Genomic DNA, 15330 nt, shown 5'->3' on the forward strand with positions numbered 1-15330 from the left:
TCTAATGATGCAGAGGGCATTTCTCTCATCACCTGATAGGCTTGGGTTTTGGAGTCTGAAAGATCTTGGTTTGAATGTCTGCTCTGTCACTTGCTGGCCTCCTGCAGCAGAGCTCTGTGCTGAGCCCCAGTGCAACACGGAAGTCTCTCCCAGGCTCAGAGGCCCCCATACCTGAAACATTCAGGGATGCCATGAGGATGAAGTTGGACAGTAAAGAGATTAGAGGAATGCTTTGCACATAACCAGCCTTCCATTATGAAGAGGTGGCATTCATTGTCACCTTCTGCCCAGATGGAGTAACGATAGGGCTACCTCTGTTCTTCTTTCCAAATCTGGGTGAGAAGGACTAGAGAGATGAAGCAACTGTCCTGAAGCAGGGTCACCCACTGGGCATCCCAAGGACTGCCCAGCCTGCCCGTGGCAGAACTGGGGGGATGGTGCCATCAGAAACGGTGTGTGGGCAGACGCTCTCTAAGCCACAGCCCTCCCAGGCTGAAGTGTGACTGTCTGAAAAGTTTCTTGATGCTTAAAGACTTTTTAAAGTAACACTTAAGAAAGTTTAGAAATCCATTTTAACTGGGGTCTCTCAACACATGTCATGGTGTCATGGCTGCTGGTTGCCCTGTGCAATATTCAGGATCAGACAGGCAGACAGGGTCTTCACAATTCACGTGGTCTGAGTGCAGTTCTAGGCAGAGGGGCACAGTCTGAGTCCATCAGGAGTTTGCTCAGCTGGGAACCCCCCCACTGTCAATTCTGGATCCCCCAAATTGTAATATTTGCCCTCATCTTGTCTAATGTTTAATCCATGTTTGTCCAGCACTTTATTGATTGATGGTTGGAGTGAAGTGACAAGTCAGCAGGAACCTTGAGACCATGGACGGTGCCATGGGGATGCGGGCGCTGCTGAGTTTGTCCCTGGTGTCCCTCCTCATCCTGCAGGCCGTGCCCGCTCAGGGTGCACCCAAAAGGCCCAAAAGCAGCGAGGTATGTGAATAAACCCTCGGGGCAGAAACAGGCAGCTGAGCCTGGACAAGGCCTGGGAGGGGGACACAAGACCCTCACACCAGGGGCTGAGGCCATCCCCACCCATCTTGACCAACTCTGACTGGAGAGTAAGGCCAAAGGGCAGAGGATATAGGCTGTGTCCCACTCCTATCCCTTGACAAAATGCCATGGTACCCTGAGCATTCACACTCACATTGACTCTGGTTTGTTTTTACAGAAGCGACAGGCTGTAGACACAGTGAGTGAGTCTCCGCAAAGGAGTCTGGGGTGGGGCCATTATTAGAGCCTTGTTTTCCTTGTCCCCTGGGGGGTGCCCCTCTGTTAGTGCTATGGGTAGAGGGACTCCCGTCTCCTGGAAATGGGGACTCTCCTGCCCCACCTCATCTCCACTGCTCGGGCTCAGGCAGAGAAAACTGATGGGTCTCCCTAGGAGGTCCGGTCTGTTCCTCAGGCACCTTGCGCCAGTGAGAACTGGGTGCTGACCTTAATACGACACAAGGTCTCTCACTGGTTCAGAGGTCCCCATCCCAGCCCACAGTGCCCTCACGTCTCACCTTAGACTGTCAACGGTGTGATCATCCGGAGTCTGAAAGTCAACTGCAAAGTGACCTCGCGCTTCGCCCACTATGTCATCACCAGCCAAGTGGTCAACACTGCCGACAAAGCCCAGGAAGTGGGCTTCAATGTGGAGATCCCCAAGACAGCCTTCATCAGTGACTTTGCCATGTGCGTGCCCTGCCTGACTCCCACACCCAGAACTGTCCATTCTCCGGGCCCAGGCAAGACCACAGCTCAGAGTGGCTGGACAGTGCAGACCATCTCCTCATTTCCCAGAGGGCCACAGGCCACTTTAGCTCTGAAGGGAGGACTAGCCCTATAGATCTGTTCTGGGCTCCCATTGTGGGCAGCAGACTGGGGCCTCTGACCAGGCTTTCAGCCTAGGGCCCAAGGAGCAAAGGCCGGCATCCATGGTTTTTGCTAGACTCTGGCTGTAGCTGCCCACCTCACTGCTAAGGGGCCTCCAAGCAATTCTGTGGGCAGAAGTAGACCAGTAGGAGACACCTTCTCATGAGCACTCACCTGGAAAGTGCTTTCTCAGGGTCTGGGCTGGGAGCACCTCCACTATGAAGGACCTGTGTCGTCAGGGAAGGGCACTTCCCCTGAGAGCTTCTTCCTCCCTGCAGCACAACAAATGGGAAAGCATTTATCGGAGACATAAAGGAAAAAGCAACTGCATGGAAGCAGTACCGGAAAGCAGCCATCTCAGGAGAGAATGCTGGCCTTGTCCGGTGAGTTCTGAGCTCAGGACAGATCTGAGGACTGCAAGGTGGACTCAGGTAGAGGGCAGCCCCAGACCGCTGGGAAGTGAGCAAACTGCCTGAACCCAAATGTCAGCACAGGTGTGCTGGACAAGGCCGGTGTTGACTTGCCCGTCTCCCAGGCCAGCCTGCAAGAGAAGTGGGACCCTGTCCTTGGGCCCTGTCCTTGGGACCCTGACTCTGTCCGGCCAGCTAAGATAAAAGTGAGGCCAAAGATACTGAATAATAGCACTAAAATAAAAGAAACTGATACTGAGGCCCATGCGTTAGGTGACAAGGACCCACATGTCACTTACATTTGTCTGTGTTATTGGCTATGTCGGTATGACCAGGGCCTCAGGAAGAACGATGGAGCAGTTCACCATCCACATCACCATTGGACCCCAGAGCAAGGCCATGTTCCGGCTGACCTACGAGGAGGTGCTGAAGCGAAAGCTTATGCAGTATGACATCGTCATCAAAGTCAAGCCCAAGCAGCTGGTGCATCATTTTGAGGTACATTGCTGGTGACCACAGACTCAGGGCAGGTCTTGGGAGCAGGGCTCCTGCTGACCCCTCGCCATGGCTCTCAGCATTGGCTCGAAATCCGTCATTCACCATCCCAGACCTGAGCACACAGGGCAGGGGACTGGCTCTTCGGGGGGCTCCGATGGTCTCTCCGTGGGCAGGAGGCTTCCTGAACCTTCTAACCTCCTCCTCTCTGAGCCTCAGCTCAGTTAACTTCTCTGTTAATGAGGGTTCCTGCGTGTCCCAAGATGGCCACAGGGATTACAAGAGACAATAAATGTCCATGTGGTCTGTAAACCAGAAAGTCCTGGGCAGCCTCAGGGACTCTGATTGTCTCTGGCACCTCAGTGGTAGCTGAGTTAAGGGGTGTAAGCATGCACATCTTTATTTAGAGAATATTTTTGGAGTGCCTATGACTTGCCAGGCCCTTTGCTGGGAGCTGGGTGGACATTGCACACAATAGGTGGCCAGGACACATGTTGACTCTTGGCTGAGACTTGATGATGGCCCGAATGGGAGCCTTGGTTCAGGAATTGCTTCAATGATGCAGATCGACGTGGACATCTTTGAGCCCCAAGGGATCAGCAAGCTGGATGCCCAGGCCTCCTTCCTGCCCAAGGAACTAGCGACTCAACTCATCAAGAAGTCCTTCTCAGGCAAAAAGGTGTGTAAAATGGCTGGGGGTGGTGACAGGCACTCCAGGACATCGCAACCTGGCTCAACCCTGTATGGAATGTCCAAGCTTGGCCTGGGAACCAGAGAGGGGCTTCAGGCTTTCATAGGGATGGGAGAGGCGGGTGTTTTCTGGTTGGCATCCCAGGAGATCTTGGCACTCTTGGTTTTCAGAGCAACTTAGCAAAACATTGCGTGCTGAGGCTAGGGAAGGCACCCACATTGGCTGTGTGGTCTGGGGTGAGTTACTGGCTTTCTTGAGGCTCAGTTATTTCTTTGCCTGTCTCACACCCACAGGAAAGCATTCAGGGCACATGAGCAAATGTCAGATGCCTTTGAGGTTAGGATTCCAAGCTCCAGTGTTCTTCGAAACACATTTAGGTTTGAACAGGCCTTTGGCCTACCCAGCCACTTGCCACTTGTCACCCATCACCCACTTGCAGGAACCCCAGAAGCCTGCTGCTTGTGCCCTCCCCAGTCCTGGAGGAGTATGGCGTATGGGTGGGTGATGCCCAGCTAGTGCCCTGCTTCCTAACTTACCCTCAGCTGGAGCCAGGACCCAACCCTTTAGTTCTCACCTAGCATTTGTAGTGACTCATAGCAATCCATTTCAAAGAAACGTTTCTTACAGTTTTGTGGGGGTTCCCTCTAAACAAACCATCAAACCCAGAGTGTTAGCAAACATGCTTGCTTTAACTGGGGGTACCAAGGGGTGGGGCTTTGTTTTCCTAACAATTCTCAAGTTTTTTTGAAGAGCGTATCTTATTTTTATAACAAACAAACAAAAACTAAAAATAAAAAAGTCTTAAAGAAAATGTGTGAAGTACAGAAATATAGAAATGTAGTAAGTAAAAGCCATCCCTCATTTCCCTGAGCATCAGCACAAAATCAGTTCAGACCTTGGCTCCTGCTCTGGGTCCTTCCTTCCAGCTTCTGCTCTCCGACTCCCCGGGTGGTCCTGTTTTCCAGCACAGTGCTATAGCCTTGCCTCTTCACTCCACAGTTTGAATTGACTGATGCTCTCATACTGTCATTCTGCTATTGTTTTGTACCCAAAGTGGTGATACTTATTAAAGAAAATCCCAAAGATTCAGAAGCATATAAGCAAAGAAATAGGTTTCCTCCCCTGCTATCCACAGGTGTTAACTCTTAGCAGCTGGGTGAGGCCCACCCAACTCAACTCATTTCTCTGCCCATGTAACACACACACACACACACACACACACACACACACACACACCCCTCATGTTGTCATCTTTGCAAACATCCTATTTGCCCCTGCACAAACCAGTAATGCTGCACACCCTTCACGGTTCCAGGGTCAGGTGCTCTTCCGCCCCACTGTGGGCCAGCAGCAGTCCTGCCCTACATGCTCCTCTACCTTGGTGGATGGGGAATTCAGGGTGAACTATGATGTCAATCGAGACAAGTCCTGTGACCTCCTGGTGAGCCCGATGCTTCTGGCCCAAAACTCAGAGGGTGGGCAGGGAGGGTGCTTGTGAAAGAGGCCTCACTTGTTCCTTTGTGTTTCAGGTCGCCAATAACCACTTTGCCCACTTCTTTGCCCCGCAAAACTTGACAAACATGGACAAGAACCTGGTTTTTGTGATTGACATCAGCACCTCCATGACAGGCGAGAAAGTGAAGCAGGTAAACCATGCCGTTAAGCAATTCACCCATCGGAAGCTTCTTCTGCCCTGTCATCCACACTGTGCTGGTTTTGCTGGTATCTGGGTTTGAGCTTTCTGCTCCCGATCAGAGGTGGAGTGACTTAATGGGGAATTCTAGTGGTTGGGGGTTCTAGAATCAGCCACTTCCTCCCTGTGCAACTGTGGGAAGTGCATTCACTTCTCCTCGGTGGCAAAATGGAATAATAGTGGCCACAGGGTCATGGGTTACCAGTGAGGAGGAGCTTGGAAGATGGAACCTGGGGATAGCTATGGAGGCCCATGGAGAGGCATCTTGCAACAGGGCCACAGCCGCAGCTCGCTGGTCTCTGAAGTGTCTTGCCTATGGTGCAACGGAGCCACAGTTGGGCAAGAAGAGATGTCTCCAAGGTGTTTTTTTAAATTGATTTTTAGAGAGAAACATCAACTTGTTATTCTACTTATTTATGCATTTATTGGTTGCTTCTTGTAAGTGCCCTGACCGGAGATCAAACCTGCAACCTTGGCGTATCAGGACAACTCTCTAACCAACCGAGTTACCCAGCCGGGGATGGATGAGCAGAGTTTTAGGAACTCAGCTCCCTGGGTTCTCTTTCTGAACCCTACCCTCCTCAAACTCCCAGTCATTTCTTCTTACCACACTGGTACCATTCTCTCTCCACCTAACCAACCCCAGGGTCCTGCAGGATGTTCCTCCCCTGGCACCACCTGACCATCCCCTCCTGCTTGTCCACTGTGTGCCTCTGCTCTGGGGACCTTTGAAATGGGTATCTGGAGCTGACAGAAAACACTGTCCTGGGGCTCTGTCCCTCCACTAACTGACCTGTCTTTGCAGACCAAGGAGGCACTCCTTAAAATCCTGGGGGACATGCGGCCAGGGGACTACTTCGACCTGGTGCTCTTTGGGTCTGAAGTTCAGTCGTGGAGGGGCTCACTGGTGCCGGCATCTGCCGCCAATCTGCAAGCAGCTCAGGACTTCGTGCGGCGCTTCCAGCTCGCTGGGTGTAAGGGCAGGTGTCTCAGGCCACCTTGGTGTTGTCTCTCTCCCCTAAGAATGTGAGGATACACGTCTGCCTTCTCTCCTCCGCAGCCACAAACCTGAATGGAGGTTTGCTCCGGGGAATTGGGATCTTGAATGAAGCTCAGAGGAGCATGCCAGGACTCACCAACCATGCCCCAATACTCATCATGTTGACAGATGGCGAGCCCACAGAGGGTAAGCACCTCAAGGGCTACCTTGAGAGGAATTGATCTCTTCATTACTGAAGGCATTCAAGCTGCACTTGGAAAGTCAAGCGTTGGGGAGACTGTTGGGGATCAGAAAAGGCTAAGGGCAAAGACAAACACTGATCTAAAAACAGAGTTCATACCGTAGAGTATGGAGCAGCTCCAAGGCACACTTCTGTCTTGAGCTGAAAGACTGGGGAAGTTTCTCCTCGACAGCATTGCACAGGGCTCAGGAGGATGGGCAGGATTCCTATGTTGAGTTTAATGAACTATATATTTAGCACCGATTGTGTGCCAAGCACAGAGCTAGGGACCAAGTAGAGATACCAAGAAAATAAGACATGTCTCTGTCTTTGAGGATCCCAGGGTCCATGGGCAGACCCAGGAGCAGAAGCTCTGTCAAGGACCCTGAAAAAACAGGGTGCCAGGAAGTTGCAGGACCACAGATGAGAAGCACCTGCCCCAAAAACGTTCTGAGAAAGCCTCCTGGAGGAGGTGACCACTGAGCTCAGTCCAGAAGGAGGAGAGGAGAAGCAGGAAGGGATCCCTGGCAGAGAGGGCAGCTTAAGCAAAACATGATGTGTGCATTGGCAGGGCCTTCTGGGACCTGCAGACATATGCAGAATAGGGGAAACAAAGGTGGAAGGGTCAGCAAGGCCTCACAGGCCACAGCAAGGAGCCATGGGAGGGTTTAGAGGAGAATCAGATCTGCTTGTGATGGATCCATGTAGATAGGCAAGGAGCTGTTAGCAGTTGTTGCAGTTCCCAGATTAGCCAGCAGGAGGTGTTGCTGCAAGATGCCTGTAGGAAGTTGAGCCCCTCTAAGATTCAAGACTTGGCCTCCAGGGAGTGTGCTCAAAATTCCCTAGTGCTCCACATGCTTGTGAGCTAGTATCCAGTCCTTGCCTGGGTATGTGGCTGCAGGGGTGACGGACCGTTCCCAGATCCTCAAGAATGTCCGTGATGCCATCAGGGGCAAGTTCCCACTCTACAACTTGGGCTTTGGCCGTAATGTGGACTTCAGCTTCCTGGAGGTCATGTCCATGGAGAACAATGGACGGGCCCAGAGAATCTATGAGGACCACGATGCCACTCAGCAGCTGCAGGTCTCCTCCTTCCCCCGCCCCACCCCATCCCCTAGTGTACCACCAATGGCAGCCCACGGGGAGCCAGTTACTTAACCCTTCTGAGCCTATGATTCCTTCTATAAAGTGTGGATCCCAACACCCCACTTTGTGAGTGGGTTTCCCATTGGGTGCCCAGGGTAACCCATGAGTTCTGAAGCTGCACCTTGCGTCCCTGTAGGGTTTCTATGACCAGGTAGCCAAACCCCTGCTGGTGGATGTGGAGTTGCAATACCCCAAGGATGCGGTCTTGGCCCTGACCCAGCACAGCCATAAACAGTACTACGAAGGTTCGGAGATTGTGGTGGCCGGGCGCATCGCTGACCACAAACTGAGTAGCTTCAAGGCTGACGTGCGGGCCCATGGGGTAAATAGTGGGTGGTGTAGGGTGGAGAGGCTGGGCAGTAGCCAGAGGCTCCCAAGCCACACTGTTCCCCATTCCTGCCCTGTCAAGGGGCCTCTCCTTCCCCAGAGCAGTGTCCCCACCCCTGCACTGTGCCACACATACCCCGGGCCAGAACATTCCTCTACGCAGGTGGTGTCTGAGGGACAGAATGGGATGGAGTGAACAGGGCCTTGATTAATTGTAGTCCCTTGGCCCATAAAGGACCACCTGTTACTCCTCACACTATTCCCCTCAAGGCATAAGAGAGCAAGAGACCAAGCCTCTTTCTTCTTACTTGAACACCATTTGCTGAACACCTGTGCACCCGGCTTTGTGCCATGTGTTCCTATGCGTGTTGGGGGTCGGGGTGTGTGAGACCAGGCCCCTGCCCTACAGGGTGTGGACTCGATCTCTGCAGTGCTGTTGAGGGTGCAGAGCTCAGGCTTTGAGTGAGCAGAGCTGAACTGGACCCTGGCTCTACCCTGACCAGCTGGGTGACCTTGAACAAATGGATCCAGCTCTCTAGGGCTGTTTCCTTTCTGTACCATGGGGGTAACAATACACTGAAGTGCTGTGTGGAGTAAATGGAATAATCCACATAATAAGGTTATGCAGTGCCCAGTTCATGGGACGCCCTTAGGAAGCTGGGTAGCTGGGGAGAGAAGGCACATCTGTGTGCTGTGGCAGGGTGAATGGTGCAGCCCACCAGGGGCATAGCAGGTGTATGGAGGAGCAGGGTGTGGAGGAAACAGCTACATGGTAGAAGCAGCCCGGTGCTTGTTGCATCCCTGAAAGAGATTGATTCCATGAGATCAGGGCCTGTTTCTCCTATCTCTGGGATGCCCCAGGGCCTAGGCCAACTTGGCTCACGGAGGATGCTCAGCAAGCTTTTATGGAAAGAATGGGTGGGTGGAGATAACAAAAGCAGGCTTAGGAAAGGGGGCTGCTGAGAAGGAAGCTGCAGAAACCAGAGAAGAGTGGGACTCCTAGGAGCCTCGAGCACCAGCCAGTGGCTGTGCGCCTCACAGCTCACAGTCTGTCTCCCCATCACAACCCTCAGGGGGGCCAAGAATTCAAGACAACCTGCCTGGTGGATGAGGAAGAGATGAAGAAACTGCTCCAAGAGCGGGGCCACATGCTGGAGAACCACGTTGAACGTCTCTGGGCCTATCTTACTATCCAGGAGCTGCTGGCCAAGAGGTATGACCGCCCCCTGCGGCTGCCCAGCAGGCACTGTCCACCCCAGAGCACCCCTCAGCCTCAGATTTACCTTCCTGCTTTGCTCACTGAGTTTGTATCAACCTGTCAGTCAACAGTGTGGGCAGGGCCCACTGGGGCCACAGGGTGCACGCTCTGCCCCTGCCGAGCTGCCGTGCCAGGGGCTGCCTTTTACTGTGGGGCTGCTGTGTCCATATTCACTCATTTAATCCTCAGAGTGTCCAGGGGAATTTCCTCATAATCCCTATTTAACAGATGAGCAAACTGAGGCTCAGAGAGGTAAGACCACTTGCCCAGAATCTCATAGCTGTTAAATTCTCTGTGGATTTCTGAGGCAACTCCCCCAACCCTGCCAAATCTCCAAGTTTTCTATGTGGGAGGTCTTTATGTCATGAGTTCCTTGATGATAGCCACAGGACAAGGACACTGCAGCTGCTCAATACATGTCTGATGAATGAGTGAGTGAACAAAGGAGTGAAAGGATGAGGGGGTGCAAGTCCATTGTCACCAAGCCACAGAATTTGGAGCAGGCGTCTGTCTCCTAGGATGAAGTTGGAGGGGCAGGAGAAGGCCAACCTGTCGGCCAAAGCCCTGCAGATGGCGCTGACCTATCAGTTTGTGACTCCCCTGACTTCCATGACCATAAAGGGCCTGACAGACCAGGAGGGCCTGGGGCCGGTCATTGACAAGCCACCGGAGGGTATGGCCTCTGCAGAGGGGGAAGCTGTGGGCCTCAGGGAGGCTTCTGAGGGCCAAAAGCCTCCTGGGCTTTAATTCTCCTTCCTTTCTCTCCCTCCAGAGTCTCTGCCCTTGGGTGAGTTTTTAAATCAAGTTGGTTTTCTCATGGGGATTTTAGCAGCTAGGCACGTGGCATGCACTTGGCTAGCAACTCCCCACACCCATCTCCCTGCCTCTGGCCCTCCTGGCTCCCCTTCCCCACAATGTCCTTGCCCGCTTCTCCACAAACTAGTTGCTGCCTCCCGTGTGTGTGTGGGGGGAGGGAACCTGCACACCCTGAACCCCACATTGGCCTCCAGTGGGACCCTTGTGTGAGTACCTGTCGTGAGGAGGCCTAGGCCCCTGGGTGGGCTGGGACCCCCAGGAGGAGGGCTGGCCCAAGCCTGAGAGACCTGGGGGCCTGGGTGCACTTGGACAATAAGGTGCATGTGCCTTTCGTGTGGGGCGGCAAGGATGACACTGTCATTGTCCTCCACAGAGATGCTGGGAAAAAGACCGTGTAAGTGGCAGCCATCTCGATGACACACATCTCTGCCTCTCTGCTCTACATGTCACTGTCCCTCAGGCAGTGCCTTCAGTCTGGAGCAAAGCCCTTAGGTTTTGCCTGTTGAGGAAACAACAGCCCAGGGCTTCCTTCCTCTGCTCCAGCTCTCCTCACTGCCTCTCATGGGAACCCTCAGGCAGAACCCTGACATGGGCCTGGCCTCCCTCACACTTTTACCACCAGCCCAGCCAGGTCCCCATGGAAGGAGGCAGAGCAGGTCTGCCCACTGCACTGGGCCGAATTTCTCTTCCCACCTCCTGAGAGGCATCAAGGGTTCTGTGTCCATTTCTGCTCCCTCCCAAGGCCTTGGGGTGGGAGGGGCCTAGGAAAAGGAGCCAGCAGCTCCACGGAAGCCCAGCTGCCTTCCTTCTAAATGCCATTCGCTCTCATGGGTCAGCATTCGTGCTGCCGGCCGAGCAGCAGCCGCTTCAGCCGACTCGAACCAACTCCAGTGTTCAGAAGTTGCCAGGCCAAGTAACCTGGGGTGAGTCCTCAGGAGGGTCTGAGGGTCACCGCTGCCTATTGCACCCTTGCCCCTGGCTGGCTCCATCTGCCCAGTGCCCAATCTAATGGATGCCATGCCATCCCCCCAGTGGACACTGACCCCCACTTCATCATCCACGTGCCCCAGAAAGAGGATACCCTGTGCTTCAACATCAATGAAGAGCCTGGAGTGGTCTTGAGTCTGGTGCAGGACCCCGACACAGGTATGGTGACGTCACACTCCCTGCCAGTTGGGGCAGGGCCTGGGCTCCCCTGCCCCCTGCATTCTGCCATGGACAGGACAGTGGCTGAGGCCTCCACTGCCTACACCCCACGCCCCCAAGGTCACCTGGCTGGCCTCGACTTGCCTCTTTCTCACTCCATCCACCTGCGGAGGCCCCGCGCAGATGCTGGGATCCTGTGGTTAGGAGGGTCCGGGCTCAGTCTGATGGTCTCTTGTTGCTGTCTTGAAATTCGTAACAATTTTTATTGATTTATTTATTTTTATTGATTTGAGAGAGAGAGAAAAGGGGGGGGAGAGAGGGGAAAGAGAGAGAGAGACATTGTTTTGTTGTTCCACTTATTTATGCATTCGCTTGTTGCTTCTTGTATGTGCCCTGATGGGGGATAAAACCCACAGTCTTGATATATGGGGGCAACACTCTAACCAGCCGAGCTACCTGGCCAGGACCAAAATTCTTAACAATTTTTAAACATTTTTATTTTGCACTGAGTCCTACAGATTATGTAGCCATCCTGCCCTGCCCTTCCCCCCAGCATGGCTAAGGGAGCCCAGAGGGTGCCTCCCCCGCAGAGCGCAGGCGATGGGAGACACAGACCTCCTTTGCATCTCGGTCACTCTGTCCTCCCAGTCCAGTCAGCCTGGCTGCAAGAGTTCGCCGAGCACAGGCCAGGGGCAGGGATGCAGAGGGAGCCGAGACACAGGCCCTGCCCTCAAGGGGTTTAGAGGAGACAAACAGGTGACTGAATTCTTAGATGACAATTTCCAAGCATGAGACCTGCTGAGTGAGGACAGTGAAGACAAAGAAGGGCTTTCTGGCTGCTCAGGTCAGAGAAGGCCTCTAGGAAGAGGCTGCACAAACATGTCTGCAGCACCTACTGTGCACTGCCCTGTGTCAAGGACTGGAGTTACAGAGAGGGAGCAGGCCAAGTCCTGCAAAACCTCTTTCAGAGCCCAGACCCAAGGGCTACATACTGGGTAGGTAGTGTGTGAGGGTGGATGGGGGAAGAGGAGGGAGTGTTGTGTACGGCCTGAACCAGTCCCGAAGTCTCCCCTTGGGAGGTAAGACCCTTAAAGGTGGCCTGCCTTGAGTGGGGTGCGGGGATCTCCTGGGCAGGAGGCATAAGCAAAGGCAGTCTGGGTGTCTAGAGAGAGCTGGCCCCTCCCTGACCTGGATGGCCCCTCACCCCACTGCAGGTTTCTCAGTGAATGGGCAGCTCATTGGCCACCAGGCCGGGAATCCTGGCCAGCATGAGGGCACGTATTTCGGGCGCCTGGGGATTGCAAACCCTGCAACAGACTTTCAGCTGGAAGTGACTCCTGAGAACATCACGCTGAACCCTGGCTCAGGCGGGCCCGTGTTCTCCTGGAAAGACCAGGCTTCACTGCGGCAGGACGAGTAACGGGGCTGGGACTGGGGCCTGGGCAGGGAGGCAGGGGTAGGGGTGGTGGGGGCCAAGACAGAAGCCCCAGAGCCAGCTGTGCTGCCTGCGCCTGCTGGGCCCTTGTCCCCTGAGCCATGTCAGCAAGTGATGTTAATGTGGCCTCCAGGTAAGCTGCACAGACATTTAGAACTCTGTGGACTACCCCATTTCCCTCAATTTCTGGACACATGTTCTGGATGCCTGTACAGTCCACCCCACCTCCACCAAACAAAGCCAGCCACCTCTTCCCGAAGCCCTCCTAGTCTCTCTCTCTGCTAAACACTGCAGTTCTCTGGGCTTTCCTTTCAGCACCTGTCCTAGCATGCCTTGTCTTTGTTTGTTCTTTCATTCACTCCTTCATTCATTCAACAAGCTCCGCTGAGTGGCAGAGCCCAGTGCTGGGCAGCAGAGCTATCATAAGAGGTGGGCAGAGTCTGGTGTGAAGGACATAGGTGATGTGTGGAGTCAGAGAACACAGACACTGGCATTAGACAGGCTGGGGTCCAAGTCCTGGCTCTGCTGCTTATAGCTGTGTGACCTAGAGCAAGTTACTTCACCTCTCTGAGCCTTGGTCCTCACAGGATCAGAGTGAGAACTGAATGATGCAGTTTTCATGGAAGGCTTCGCACAGGTCCTAGCACACTGTAACGGCTCCATATTTAATAGCGACATGTGGGAAGAAGCTTAGAGCAGGTAACGCCCAATCATCTGGGGTTGAAGGTGAGGGGATCATGAGAGCTAGGTCCCAGAGGACAAAAGCAGCTAAATGGAGAGGGGTTCCCTGCAGCCACATGTGTCCCCATGGCCGCCTGCCCCTGCAGGGTTGTGGTGACCATCAACAGAAAGAGGAACTTGGTGGTGTCTGTGGAGGATGGAGGCACCTTCGAGGTGGTCTTGCACCGGGTGTGGAAGGGGAGTGCCATCCAGCAGGACTTCCTCGGCTTCTATGTGCTGGATAGCCACCGGATGTCGGCACGGACACACGGTCTGCTGGGTATGGCTGATGAGGCGGGCAGAGCTGTGGGGTGGGGCACCGAAGCCAGTGGACTGCTCAGCCCTGCAGCTGAGTACCCAGACAGGCTCACCTCCAACATGGCGTCCAAGGCGTAGCAATCCAAAGAGGCTTGTCCTGGCGAGGGTCTTGTCCCTCAAAAGGGCTATGGTCAGACCACAGTGAAACTGAAGTGTAAGTAAGCCTGCAAGCAAACAGAAAGGCCCAGCAGGCTCCCGGAGATCTCCTGGGTGGGGTGGGTCATCGCCACACTGCTTCTCCCCGTGGCCTTCCTGGAGACACTGTTCTCTGAGTGCACCTACCCCTCCAAGTCTCCCCCAGCCACACTCCTTTGAAACTGGCCCAAACGACAGGAGGTATAACCGACCACCTGACAATATTATCTGCTTCTCTACAGCAGGTGAACTAAACAAGTGGCTTCAATGCCAAAATTTATCAGAAACAGTGAAGCCCTTGGGAAAAAAAAAGTTCAAGTGACTCTAAACCTTCAGCGAGCACCTACTGAGTGCAATGCATGAGCAAGGCTCCTCTCTCCCCTGCTGCCCCCTGTAACTGCTGCCTCCAATGTGCCTTTCCAGGACAATTCTTTCACCCCTTTGATTACAAAGTGTCCGACCTCCACCCAGGCTCTGACCCCACAAAGACAGATGCCACAATGGTGGTGAAGAACCATCAGCTCACAGTCACCAGGTGGGTGGGCTGCTCTTCTAGCTTCTCTGCCCTTGGTATTGCCCGTTGCTGATCCAAGCCTTCCTCCTGGTATCACAAGGGTGGGATGGGCTTCCTGGGAGGTATACCCTGCTGGGCCCAAAAGGTGACACCAGCTGACTTGTCTCTCCCCAGAGGCTTGCAAAAAGACTACAGGAAGGATCCCCGGCATGGAGTTGAGGTGACCTGCTGGTTCATCCACAACAACGGGGTTGGACTGATCGATGGCGTTCACACTGACTATATCGTCCCTGACATCTTCTGAGCACCTGTCCTGCCTTGGAGGACAGCATCCTGACCTGCTGTCCAGGCCACAGCTTTCTGTCCAAGAGGTCTCCTGTGTCAAAGCACCTATGACTTTCATTAAAGATAGGCTATGTCCCTCCCAGGCTGGCTGCTCTTTGGAAGGGAGGGTGGTGGGGAGGCAACCCTAGAGAGATACTGCCCCTTAGAATGTCTCAGGGGTCACAGCAGACATGGAGGCCAGGATGAAGCCCCCATCGGTTCGCCCGCCCCCCACCCTGTTCTCTGCTGCTGCCTGTCCCATGCCCTCTGAATGCCCTGAATGCACCCCCACACGGCTCCTCCCACAGGTTCGGGGACCAGATGACACTCTGGCAGCACACACAGGAGTGAGCAGCAACAGCCACAGCTTACTCGCTGCTTCTTGTAGCCAGGCACTGTTCAAAGGGCCTTAGTTGAATTAACTAACTAAAGTATGCTTCCAGCAGTGCCAGGGGAGACTCTTGTCATGCTCATTTACAACTAAGGAAACTGTGGTTAGGTAATTTGTCCAGAATCACTCCTCTTGTAAGTGGCAGAGCTGGGATTTGAACCCATGCTCTCTGGTGTCAGCATCTGAGTGCTTAACCACCCCCATGTTGATACTTCAGTCAGGCAGGGTGACTGATGGCCAAAGCCTCATGGGATTTGACTCCAAATGTTCCAAATTGTCACTTAAAACGAGTGTCTGAAAGAAACATGAACTGTATATGGACTCAGGGTCCTGAAGAAGTGCTGTCAGTAGCTGGAGGTTGCACCCACTGGGGTCAG

At 53.8% G+C, this 15330-nt stretch overlaps 1 protein-coding gene across 1 annotated transcript; it reads left to right on the plus strand.

Moving 5' to 3' along the window:
- The first annotated feature begins 847 nt into the window (after positions 1-847).
- Positions 848-14663, plus strand: ITIH1 (inter-alpha-trypsin inhibitor heavy chain 1). The gene is made up of 22 exons (XM_045832423.1): positions 848-987; positions 1226-1246; positions 1568-1734; positions 2193-2297; positions 2660-2822; positions 3385-3498; positions 4826-4951; positions 5040-5156; positions 6009-6177; positions 6264-6389; positions 7325-7506; positions 7706-7891; positions 8970-9109; positions 9673-9827; positions 9927-9941; positions 10344-10364; positions 10807-10893; positions 11003-11116; positions 12331-12532; positions 13379-13551; positions 14148-14259; positions 14413-14663. Exons 1-22 carry the CDS (start codon positions 877-879, stop codon positions 14540-14542), a joined length of 2736 nt encoding a protein of 911 aa, XP_045688379.1. The 5' UTR covers positions 848-876; the 3' UTR covers positions 14543-14663.
- The last annotated feature ends 667 nt before the right edge of the window (positions 14664-15330 follow it).

This window comes from Phyllostomus hastatus, unplaced genomic scaffold, assembly GCF_019186645.2.
Source record: "Phyllostomus hastatus isolate PE091 unplaced genomic scaffold, TTU_PhHast_1.1 phas_contig_16, whole genome shotgun sequence".
NCBI classification, from domain to species: domain Eukaryota; kingdom Metazoa; phylum Chordata; class Mammalia; order Chiroptera; family Phyllostomidae; genus Phyllostomus; species Phyllostomus hastatus.